At 47.8% G+C, this 12,189-nt stretch overlaps 5 protein-coding genes across 5 annotated transcripts; 1 reads left to right on the top strand and 4 right to left on the bottom strand.

The window, feature by feature from the left end:
• Positions 1–358: 358 nt before the first annotated feature.
• On the bottom strand, positions 359–929 carry N7517_001082 (copper transporter family protein; the record flags this gene model as incomplete). Its single annotated transcript, XM_056718812.1, has 2 exons — positions 359–829; positions 882–929. The coding sequence occupies 2 exons, from the start codon at positions 927–929 to the stop codon at positions 359–361; spliced, it is 519 nt and encodes a 172-aa protein (XP_056582947.1).
• A 422-nt stretch (positions 930–1,351) lies between these two features.
• N7517_001081 (ferric reductase family protein) lies at positions 1,352–3,307 on the top strand (the record flags this gene model as incomplete). Its single annotated transcript, XM_056718811.1, has 1 exon — positions 1,352–3,307. The coding sequence occupies one exon, from the start codon at positions 1,352–1,354 to the stop codon at positions 3,305–3,307; it is 1,956 nt and encodes a 651-aa protein (XP_056582946.1).
• A 1,210-nt stretch (positions 3,308–4,517) lies between these two features.
• On the bottom strand, positions 4,518–6,252 carry N7517_001080 (CRAL-TRIO domain-containing protein; the record flags this gene model as incomplete). Its single annotated transcript, XM_056718810.1, has 4 exons — positions 4,518–4,993; positions 5,063–5,162; positions 5,218–5,259; positions 5,311–6,252. 4 exons carry the CDS (start codon positions 6,250–6,252, stop codon positions 4,518–4,520), a joined length of 1,560 nt encoding a protein of 519 aa, XP_056582945.1.
• Positions 6,253–7,400: 1,148 nt separating this feature from the next.
• On the bottom strand, positions 7,401–9,354 carry N7517_001079 (glycosyltransferase family 2 protein; the record flags this gene model as incomplete). Its single annotated transcript, XM_056718809.1, has 3 exons — positions 7,401–7,909; positions 7,979–9,091; positions 9,141–9,354. The coding sequence occupies 3 exons, from the start codon at positions 9,352–9,354 to the stop codon at positions 7,401–7,403; spliced, it is 1,836 nt and encodes a 611-aa protein (XP_056582944.1).
• Positions 9,355–11,402: 2,048 nt separating this feature from the next.
• On the bottom strand, positions 11,403–11,657 carry N7517_001078 (uncharacterized protein; the record flags this gene model as incomplete). The annotated part of the gene is made up of 1 exon (XM_056718808.1): positions 11,403–11,657. One exon carries the CDS (start codon positions 11,655–11,657, stop codon positions 11,403–11,405), a length of 255 nt encoding a protein of 84 aa, XP_056582943.1.
• Positions 11,658–12,189: the final 532 nt, after the last annotated feature.

The raw sequence follows: 12,189 nt of genomic DNA, 5'->3' as shown, positions 1-12,189 counted from the left end.
AATGTAGGGGCGGGATGGATCAGTAGGAATCTGATCTAACAACAGCTCTTAAGAGTGGAATTGAGGCTGTTTAAACCCTTCCAGTCAAATTTAAGACTCATTAGAAAGATAGTGGTTGAAGACATAGAAACTGATAACAGTCAGAAACCTCATTGTTAGGATTCCTTTTTGTGGTGTTCGGTCAAACTCTTAGATCGGTCTGAAAGGAAGAATTCATTGTTGATAGATGCAGTTGGGGAATGTAGTATATATAAGACAAAAGCAGTGAAAGAAATAGAAACAATCTCAGGTTCATCAAAGACATGTAGATTATAAACGATATAAACGCTAAAAAAAAAAACAGAAAGGGTATATACAATCAATCACAACATATCGTTGTCTCCTCCAATTTTCGTGTCTCATCCTGCACGTCATCTATTCCCACTGTGACAACCATCCAATCACATAAGAACTTGCCCAGTCCCGCACCGATAAAGATGCAAATGATCACATAGACATTGAAGTACATGGCCAATAACATGGTGATATAAGCCCCTGCAAAGGTGAGGGCATGAATCACAGACCTCGTCAACTGTTGTAACGGCGTCGCGCGAAATGTCACGGCCGTTCTGCCAGATTCATATTTCTTGGCAAACGTGCCGTGCGCGGCTTGGCGCTCAAATTGGCGGGTCAGGAAATTGTCATATTCCCGACCAATGCGCCGAAAGAATTCGACCAACACAACCAGCAAAATTGTGCCAATACATGTCGCTGCAAACATGCCATTGTTCTTGATCTGCCATCCAGTGGAGAGAAAGCAGGCATCGATGGTGTGAAAATTGAACAGCATCTGGCCTTTGGTTAGCGAATCCACTTGGAGCTCCAAATGTCTTGGCACCCACCGAGATCTTGCAGCTACTCTCACTGCTGCTATGGTCCATGCCCTCCATCTTGACTGGTGTTCTGGGGAATGCGAGTATGGGGATTTGAAGAAATGGTGCGTCCGATCTCAGCGCTCGAGGCCGATGGTCTTATAACCTGGTGGCCTCTCTCCACCTGCGCTAAGGCGAAGTGGAGAAACCCAGCGATGGCGTGGGAGAAATGTGCTCAAATCGCCTCAGATGCGAAATGGCCACATTAAATTTGCAAATTGGGACTCGTATGATGGTGTTACATTAAAAGCTCGTGGGCCTTTTCCCGCTGGATCTTACAACCTCTTTTGCACATCGTCATGACCAGATAATCCGACCGGACGCAGAATTCTGTATATTATTGACTTGAGCTGAATTGTCACTCGAGCTCATCGAAAGTGAGCTGAGGCTCATACTCAGAATTCAACCTCACACCACTGCATAGCGCAGTTCAAGACAAAATGTCGTCCTCGAAATTGGATGTTCGCCACATCCAAGATATGAGCGCGGCGACAGCATTAGAGCCTCATTGGGGATACTACGATCGCGCTCTCCCTTGCACCAGCGATCCAGGGTCATGCGAGTATCTCGACGTTGTATATGAATCACATGACTTGGGAATGCTATATTCAGGAATTATGTGGTGTGTCATTGGCACAATTTTGCTCCTCTGGGTCATTCTGAACCAGTCCCATGCGCCGACGATATCACCAACGCTAGCAGCACCAAAACTAGCCGGGCTATACAAGGTCCGCCGCTCTGTTGTCTCATTAGCCCGGAAATATCTCCTACCCGATGCAGCTCGGCTGATCTTCGGCCGCACAACACGCCTTCAAGTGCTCACCCTCGCCTTATTGGCTGGCTACCTTCTCATCTTCAGCTTTGTCGGCATTCTCTACAACACCTGGGTGACGCCTGTCTCAAAAATGCCTGGCGTATACAATACCCGCAACAGCATCGGCCCATGGTCAGACCGCATCGGCACTCTGGCTTACGCCCTCACCCCACTCTCCGTGCTGCTGAGCAGCCGAGAATCCTTCCTCTCCCTCATCACCGGCCTGCCATACCAGAGCTTCAACTTCCTCCATCGCTGGCTGGGCTATATCATCTTCGTGCAAAGCTCCCTGCACACAATCAGCTGGTGCGTCGTCGAGCTGCGAATGTACCAGCCACAACCCACCGTCGGCATCGAGTGGGTCACTCAGACATACATCGTCTGGGGCATCGTCGCCATGATCCTCCTGCTCCTCCTCGTCGTGCTGAGCACACCGTGGGGAATCAGACTCACCGGCTACGAGACCTTCCGCAAACTCCACTATATCCTCGCCATGGTCTACATCGGCGCGTGCTGGGCCCACTGGAAACAGCTCAAATGCTTCATGTGGCCATCGCTGATCTTCTGGTTCCTCGATCGCGGCGCTCGCCTCGTTCGCACAGCCCTGCTACACTACCACCCCGATCACTCCGGTACTCTCGGTCTCGGCTTCAAGCCCGCCGATGCAACAATCACCCGCTTCCCGGACACCGAACACGGAGACGTCATCCGTCTCGACTTACAAAACAACCAGGACCCCTGGTCCGTCGGCCAACACTACTATCTATCCTTCACGAAGTGCAGCATCTGGCAATCCCACCCCTTCACACCACTCAACCTCCCAACCGTGTCAAAGGGGAGAGTCCAACACTCCTACATCCTCCGCGCGAAAAGCGGCGAAACAAAAAAGGTCGCCGACCTCGCTGCCACAGGCACACCCACAACACCTGTCATCCTGACCGGCGCATATGGCGAGACCATCTCCAGCCACTTAACACCAAGCACCAATATAATCTGCATCGCCGGCGGGACCGGCATCACTTACGTCCTCCCCGTCCTCCTACAACTCGCCCGCGACCAACCCTCACCAGACCGAAAGGTCGAACTCATCTGGGCAGTCCGCCACACAGCGAACACCGAATGGATCGCAGCCGAGCTGGATCTCTTACAGAAAGCGCGGAATATGCTCAATCTCGAGATCCGCATTTTCGCCACCCGGGACACGGGGAGCAAAACGCCCTCAATCGAGAACTCAGATGAGGAAAATTGCAATCTGGAGATCCCGAAGAGTGAGGAGAAGGTCGTGCAGGTCTCGCCTTCCAAGTCTGTTTCTGCGTGCTGTGGATGTGAGAAGCCTGCTGCTGTTGAGCGGCTTGGGGGTGCTTCGGATGATATCAATAGACATCCTGATCTGCCGCGGTTGGTTAATGATTTCTTGGATGATACCGTCCGTGGGCCGACGAGCGTCTTTGCTAGTGGGCCTGGTGGGATGATTAGTGACCTTCGAGATATTGTTGCTTCTTGTAATTCTGGTGGGAAGGTTTGGAAGGGGTTGGAAAGGTTTGATGTTAGGCTTATTTGTGATGATCGGTTGGAGTGGTGAATGGACTGAGGAGGACTTGAATATATTTTGCAGCTGGCTGCATTTGAGATTATATAGCCATCAGGAGTGGATTCAATGTATATATTTAGCTTGATGAATTCTATGTCGTACATTCTATCCCCAGAGGAAATATGCGTGTAGAACAATATAATACATGGGTCATAGGCTCTTGGTATCCCTTCAGGTCTGTCCGAGTCCAACAATATGGCTCGGCATCATATCATACATTGTAGCGAGATGCCCGGGCGATTGGCACATACATGTTGTGAGACACGACTTGGACCTTCGAACGAGCAAGAACCAAACATCTAGTTTCATCCCAGAATCATCTCGCAAGTAATGAGGTGGTTAAGCAATAAAAGAGACCTATCAGGACCAACCAAAAAAAAGGGGGGGGTGGTCTCCCATGCCCAGTACCTATGCCTGGGCCACGCCCAACCTCGAAGGGTCGAGAATGCATAAGTGGAATAGTTTGATCGTGGTCTGCGCGAGTTGAACTCCAACTAACAGGTGGGGGAGGGGGCAATTGCTAGCAGACTACGGGCGACTAAGTGTGCCACCTGGACATTCCTCTCTTATTGGACACTACCTGACCAGAAGCTACCATCGCCTTCTCGGAGTATATATGGCATTTTCATTTGTATTTGTATACTAAGAAAGGGGCTACCTAAGAAGTTAAGGCCCGAGAAGCTAAGGAAGGGTAAGGAGTATACAGCACACTGTATAGTTTAACACTGTGAACTATGTAGGCTTAATACTAGATCTTATCTGATCTTTTTACTAGTCTTTTTACTAGTCTTTTTACTAGTCTTTTTACTAGTCTTTTTACTGGTCTTTATACTACGATTTTATGGCTTCTTTCTAAAAAAGGAATAAGGCTAACTTATCGTATAGAATTATTAGAGTATACATATGGTAAATAAGTTAATAGAATTTTGACTAGAGACTTTATTTACTCCTCGTGCTAGAAAGTGAGGACTAAATTACTGGCAAATTCATCCAATGAAAGAGTTGTGTCCAGGTGGCACACTTGGACGCCTGTAAGCAGACATACCCACTCAGCCACTGGGGGGGGGGGGAGTCGAGGAACTTGCGTTTGTCTTAATTTATAGGAACATATGCTTTCGAAATAAGAAGGTGGGTCCATATGACATCACATGTTGGTACCTGAATATCAATTCCTGCCTGCAGATTCTAACACTCTAAACATCTACTTTGCCTGACCGTTGACATTGGCATCCAGCCCAAGTCCACCACCAGGCAAAATCATCCCAGTCCGATCAATGAACGACCGCGCTCGAATATAAGGGTCCAACTTCCAATAGTTCACGCGGAACTCATCGATAACAGCATTCCGTCGCGACTTGATCTCTTCCACCTTCGATACCTCTTCCTTCCCATCAGCCTGCGAGCTGGCAGAGATCCACGCTGCTGTGGCAGTGATTATCCGGATACCGATCATCATGCGGTCATACATGAGCGAGTCGCGCGTCTCAGTGTCCTTCATGATCGCGTTTTCATCTTTCACGGGCTCCTCGTATTTATAGCTCCAGTTTCCATCGCCGGAGAACTCTTTGGGGATCTTGTTGCGCGGGATAAACTTGTCTAGGTCGGCGACTGACCGTGTGAAATGCACTTTTGATGCGACGACGGGGTCCATCCAGCCGTGGATGAGTCTCCAGATGCCTGGTGAAAGGTGACGATGTGAGTGTGCTGTGCAATCAAAAGGAAAGATTTACTAGTGGAGTGACTTACCAGAGAAAACCCAGGGTGCATTATGGATGAGCAGTTGCCCCAGGGACTCGGGGTAGTTTGCCTCGAAGCATTTGAGGATGAACTTGACTGGAGGGTAGTCCTGCGAAGGTCAGTACACGGTCAATCGCCTCGATAGGCTCACTATGGTATCCTACCATGTTTGACAACCCGAACCCGGTCATATCGAAGACAATTGTCTGTGAAGATGTCAGCGTGTCTCAATATGTTAACAGCCAGGTCAAACATACGCCCGTTTCAACCGGAGGAACCACGATAAGTCTCGCTGACTCAATCATATGAATAATATACCGCTCGAGAGTTTCCTCACTCTGAGCACTTGGCTTGTGAATCTTCACTCGAATATAGATAACAGGCCGGCCCTCCCTGTCAAAGCCATGAAGGAAGCTTTTGCCCGTCCTGAGTTGATTCATAAAGTCGGTACCTCCCTTCTTCTCCTTTGGGGTAGCGCTGGCGTTACGGGATTGCTCCAGAGCATATTCTTCTCCCCGGGGCAGAATCCCTTCATCAACCTCCGCTTCCTTTCTCCACAGGAAGTTCGACGTCATCATCGAGAATGCCTTTCCGACATCCCATTTCCTGGCGCGCAAGAATCGAAGCAATAAGCTATCCGGATGTTCCTGCTTGATCATTTTCAAGATCGCAAAGCACATTTCCTGAGGCGTCAGCCTAGAGAGGATCTGCTCCATGGATTTGATTTCTTCCTCATGTACGCCTAGCTCTCGGAGTCGCGAGAAAAGGGAAGTGAAGTGCGCCGTGGTGACCTTTCTGTTGGCCATTTCCGAAATGATAGTGTCTTTGGCATGTTCATTCATGAGCGAGTCCACCTTATCGAGTGATTTCTGCTCTTTATTGTCGGAATTGCTTTCCGTGATTGTTTTCCCATTGGTCTCGCTATTTAATTTCACCGGTGCAGTCCCATTTGATGTCTCTCCGGTGGTACCTTCGCCCTTCAATGCGCTAATAATAGCTTCCACAGTCGGCTCATTGACCTTGTCCAGAGCAGCAAACAGCTTCCCGGGTGGTCCCTCTGGAATGGGGACATCATACACAGCCGACAGTACAGTCGCAACGGATGTCAAAATGATGATCCAAAGTTCGATCACCTTTCCTTCCTGGTCAGGAGTGAGGTTGCCGAGGTGCCCGGGCGCTGGGTCGGCAGTAGGAGACATGACGTGAATCGTGGATAGAATGTAGAGTTGATTTGAGGAAATCAACTCACATTTTAGTATCAACCCTGCTGGTGATGTGGTCTTGTTTAATCCATTCAACGCTTACGGGACCACATGAACAGAATTCCAGCCTCGGTCAGCCCCGGATTCACGGGCGAATCAAATCGATACCTCGGTGTTCGAGATCGGTCGATCGTTTTATTGAAATATAGGCGCTTGGGCCTCTAATCTCTGGGGATCTTGAAACAGGCTGAACGTGAACGGACCTTGGAGGGGAATGGCGATCCCCCGCATTGCGGAGAAGATCGCGCTGGTTCGTTTGATTTCGCAATTTTGGGCTTCGAATAAGCGTGAGATCTTAGCCTATGACTGTATTTCTAACGCATTTGCATATGACGCTATCCAAACTAGGTATGCAGGTTGTCAAAGGTGTGGCACTGCTTAATCATACCTATTGTCACCAAAGGCACTCATTGTTTGACTATCCTCGGTTATTCCTAGTAAACTTTCATCGAGAATATTCATATGCATTCTTCAAAATACAATAGTTTTTTTGAGAAATTACATCTAATTATGCCGAAAGACTGGATGCCGGAAACTAGCTGCAGGATCGGGGGTTTCCACTGATCTCTCTCCTTAACACCCAAACTACCACTTAATGAAAGTTGACGTAAATCTGTCGAAATACTCTTATGCTTAACATATGTTACCAGTATCTTAGATAGTGCCTATTTGACGCCTTGAGGTACAATTTTCCTTTTAGCTTTTGCCAAGAGAGGTGCAGCGTAACGTGACTTGTCACGTCTCGTGACCTCTCCGTTTGCTCATGGAGTAGATGTTTTACTGAAGATATTTTCTCTTATTTCTACACATCTATAGGATTATCGCAAGGCCCCTTTCTTCCAGTGTATCTAGACCTAGACCTACAATGTAAAATGCCCAAGCAGCTGCGCGCGAACGTCTTTCGTCATTTCGAGTTTGATTTACCTGCCCTATTATCCCTTGCAAAGGAAATACGTGGAACCCCTGCCGTTGTGATCAATCCCAAACTCCAAAAAGTAGCAGTTGGAACTGGGTCATATCTATTTCCTTCGAAGATGGGATTGAGTGGATAATGTACAATCTAAAACCAAGTGGAAAATTAATGTCTATGATATCAAAACCCCCAGAACTGCCCCCGACAGAACAATTGGCACCATAAAAGAGCAGCAGAGGCCGAAGAAAGACTTCTCAGCGCTAAGTTCCCCTTCAACCTCCGCTCGTGGGTATGATATTCCCTTCTCTGTGGTGAGCAACCTAGACTCTCTGGAGTAATAGGTCGGGGGATTGAAGATATGAGCGATAGGTACCCAATTGTTGACAATCGCCAAAAGGAACAAGTGCAATAATGGTGGCCAGGCAATTGCAGTGAGCAGTTGGAGAATTGTCGATGCATCTGCGGTGATAGCTGCCCAGACCGCAAAAGTCATAGCTCCGAGAGTCGCAATAAACAGAGAAACGTTCAGCCAAGCACCGCTTTGAAGAGTATCTCTGTATGCCTTTTGAAATGACGAAATGGATGTAGCATTTTCGCTTGAATTTGCGGTGCTTCCGGTAACAAAAGATCCCTTGGGCTTGCTTCCGAGTAAGTGGAATCGTACAACGGCGTACAAATGGGCTATTAACACAACATATTAGGATAAGAATTCAGGTTCCATCGGATATGAAGTTTTCAAATCAAACTTACCAGCAGCAAGCCAACTGTTCTCTGCATGTGCAAAGGGCTCAAATAAAACACCCGCATGCGCACTTCGAGCCCAATCATATGCCCATGTAGATGCAACATGCACGATGGCTAGAACAAGCTGAAGCTTGACCTCCAACGCTGATCCAGCAGGAATGAACCCACCATCAGCGACAAGAAGAAAAGGGAGAGTAACAAAGCCGATTGAATAGCCCACAAGACCTGCCATAATAGACAGTCCTCCAAGAGCAATATCCCAACGCAAATGCTCCGGAATTGCCTTATTGGCAGAAGGGAACAACACAGAAATCTGCTGAGAGTGTCCAATATGCCACCGATTCCGCTGTTTGAGATGTCCAGCAAGAGAAGTAGGAACGAGACCGAATTGCAAAACCTCTTGTACCTGCATCGTGCGCTTCTCCATCCCCCGTAAAATCAGCGACAGTTGCCAATCCTCCGAGAAAGAATAGGTCGGATATCCACCCGCATCGAGAATCGCGTCGCGCCGGAAGACAGCACCTGATCCCGCGTCTAGTGCATGACCGAGAAGATCGAGTTCGGTATTTTCACACGTGTAGAAGTAATCCCGTGACTGAGAGAGAGGATCACCGCGGGGTAGGTTATAGAAATACTGTCGTGTGGTCAGTAATGCAGCCTCCGGGTCTTCAAGGAGGTGTGGCAGTGTTGCGCGTAGAAACTCTGGCATGAGGATGGAGTCTGCGTCGACGACTGTGCAGAATTCAGGCGGGTCTTCGGTTTGCAGGGAGAACAGGGCGTAGTTGAGATTTCCTGCTTTGGCGAAAGATTGTCCGGATTGCTTGCCGCGGGTGTGATAGGATAGGTGAGTCCATTTCGTGGTGAGTTTTGCGATTTCATCGCGCAGGTCACTTGATGCCCCGTCATCCAGAAGTCGCACTCGGAATCGGGAAGCTGGGTAGTCCATCGCACATGCTGCTCGGACTGTGTCTAGGATGATTTCGACTGGCTCACCGCAGCATGTGACGAGCACGTCGACTCTGGGCAGGTTTTCGTTGCTGCGCAGTCTCTTGCGGTTTGTTTGATGTGGTGGGGTTGTTGTTGCGGCTAACGACAAGCGTTGATGGTTCAAAGATATTTCTAGCAGGATAAGCGGCTGTACGATGTTCTTTATTGGAAGACAACTTACGAGCAAACAGACCCTCGACTCCGAGCATCGCCCACATCTTCCATGTTCGCTCCGGGGTCGTCAATGTGAAGAAAAGTCGGACTGTGAAGTAAATGTAGGTAGTCCATATTGCTGCCTGCGCTATATGGTGGAGGTATTGCCGGTACTTCTGCGCAAACAGGGTACGATCATCAGGGGAAAGCTCCTCAATGTCATAGACATTGTCAGGAAACATTGAAGCGAACTTGATGCTGTTGAGTTGTGTTGTTGTGATTCTGTTGCATATTATATAGATAGTTTATTTTCTGCGGGCTTCGACTGAGAATGTTGAGAATGGTACAAAACACGCTGTCTTCGATTTTACAGGGATTTTCCCTGGGTTTTTAAAGCAAAAGCTTTGCCTGCCAGAATTAAGGGGCGTGAATGTATTCAAGAGCTATCTACAAGCCCCATTTGCTTCTAGAACTTACTGTGTCTATTTATACTATCCGCACCAGGACTATTGCTGCCGAGGACCAATTAGTGTGCGCCATGGTATGGATTCTGATACCGCTAACCCGAATTGGTCCTGAAGTGTAAGTGGAGCCCTTTCCTCGGTATCCGATTGGTTCCCTATTTTCTTAAATCCGAGATCCATGGCATCGGGAGACTTTGTCAGCGGCACTGCTGATTCAAGTGACAGGTGCCATGTTTGTTAAAACGTAATCATTCCAATGCTGAACTAACACTGCTACCAAGCACTGCTTCCACTGATTTATCAACACACAGCTTACCACCGTCTATAAGTAAGGATTCGATGCAACGAAAGCTGATCACAGTAAGCACTACGAAACAGACAGTGTGAGCTCTCAGCACCATGGATACATGGCCTCGGCATTTTGATATTCCAATTGCACTTGACTCAGGGGGGCGAGAGCATCGTTCTGGCATATATCTCTGCGACCATGAAGGTGTCATCCTTCAATGAAGTCATTCTCCGCATGATACTTCGGTGATATGGGTTTTACGTGGATTTTCGAGTGTCGATGATACTTGTCAATGTGACCAGCCTCCTGGATAAAGACACAGCATTAAGAGCCATCGTCTTGACTGTTATAACTTTGGGCGATCATAGATGTTGCCTTCATATATTCATATTCTCAGTCGACGCATTGCCCGTGTCTTTTGCATCGGAAAGCTTTCAGACTTGCAAATTTTGATGATTATGATGCAATCACCAGAAAAAGACTAGAAGGTGCGCCAATTCGATAACGATAGGTCAAGAGCTATGATAGTGTTGTTGCCAATTCCATGCCAGCAATACAGCAGTAAAGAGCCAAATTCACGTTATAAGCAATTAACCATGGATTAGTTCGTCAGTTCTACCCAGGGGGATTTCGAGGCTTGTTGTGCCTCTCAAATAATGCAGTGCCCGTTGAACAGCAAATTCAGGTTAGCTGGGGGACTAGAGGTGATATAAACAAATTAAAAAATCATGGCGCGGCGTTAATCATTCTTTGCATCCCTCATGGCAGGCAAGGCATTCATAGTTACATACATGCAAACACATAATCTAGGCATTAACACGTGAGTTGGGTCCACCTTCCCTTTTCGGAAGTACATGTTTCACCAGGTTCCTATAAAATTAAGACAAACACAAGTTCCTCGACCCTCCCCCTGTTAGTTGGAGTTCAACTCGCGCAGCCCACGATCAAAAAATTATTCCACTTATGCATTCTCGACCCCTCGGGGTTGGGCGTGGCCTAAACATAGGTACTGGGCATGGGAGAACCCCCTTTTTTTTTTTAGTAAAAAGGAAACCGAACGCATCAAGGGAGGCCAATTCCTTTTTACCCTTCGCCATTGGGGCCAAACGGTCTTAGCAAAGTCGGTGGTCACAAGCAGCCGGGTTGGCAAGTCCTCCCAATTTATGGTCGAGGCAACTGACGTTCCGAGCAACGAGTGAAATGTCGACTTGAAAGCGGTGGAGGACTTTTCGAGCACTCCAGTGCGGAAAAAAGAGTACAGATCATCATGGATTTGATGCTGGTCTGGCGTCATTAGCGGAGGCCTTTGGACCTCCCGCTCAAGCTCAATTTCCGGAGCAAGTTGGCGTTCTTGCTCCTCCTGCAAAGCGGAAGAATTGAATTCGAGACTGTCAAGCTCTTTGCACCGTTCGGAAATCAATCCCAAGTTTGGGATTCCATTGTCTAGACAATCCAATGTCGAACTTGCTGCATGGCCAGGTCGGTAGCGGTGTTGGAGACTCTGACTTTCCGTTTCCAGAAAGCTTTTGGCTTGACTTTAGGAAAGCCCGGCGAAATAATCTGCGGACGTATTCCCCCAGATAGCTCGTTGTCTTTCAAATCTTTTGCCTTGAACCGCCCAGATGGGCATTCTGTGGCGGAGCTCCGTCCATGTTTCTGAAACAGCCCAGCGGAGGACATCCGAGACTGTGATCTCGGAGTTGGTATGCTTGCCACTGAGTGCCAAAATCTTGAATTGGATGTCTCTTGGAATGTAGAACACCACAGACTGCCCCTTGCCGAGCTTCCGCATTCTCATGCAGGCTATAAATACGTTAGTGCTTGATTCATGAAACAAACGGAATTTAAATATCTTACCTTGGACTAACTTGTCCTTTGTGATGCCGGGCCCTAAGGTGACTACCGCAGGCTTCTCTATAGACATATCCTGATAGTTAAAGCTCACCCAATTATGTATGCGTTACAGCTATTCGCTGCGGCGGAGAGAGAATGGAAAAGCCATGATTATGAATACATGAAAAAGCAGGATATTTATTTACCCTTAGGTCTAGCAAACAATCACTCAGCCTGCTAGCAAGCAAGCAATTGGAGATAGTATCATCCAACGGTATGTAAATATATATATCGGCTTAGCATACATGTAAGGATATGTCTTGTGTCGTAAAGTCAATCTCATTTTAGCAGGAGAAAGCATTCAAGACTACCACTTTTTTATATTTTCGTGCAATGATCATTAGCATATTACGCAACCATCATGTATGATATTATCTTTCCGGGTATCTATGGTTTCCACTCGCTCATATTCTGCCCTCACTGGATATGGC

This window comes from Penicillium concentricum, assembly GCF_028827145.1.
Source record: "Penicillium concentricum strain IBT 3081 chromosome Unknown utg000001l_segment0_segment0, whole genome shotgun sequence".
Taxonomy (NCBI): domain Eukaryota; kingdom Fungi; phylum Ascomycota; class Eurotiomycetes; order Eurotiales; family Aspergillaceae; genus Penicillium; species Penicillium concentricum.
Note: the sequence above shows the minus strand (reverse complement) of the source record. Positions and strands in the feature narration are given on the sequence as shown.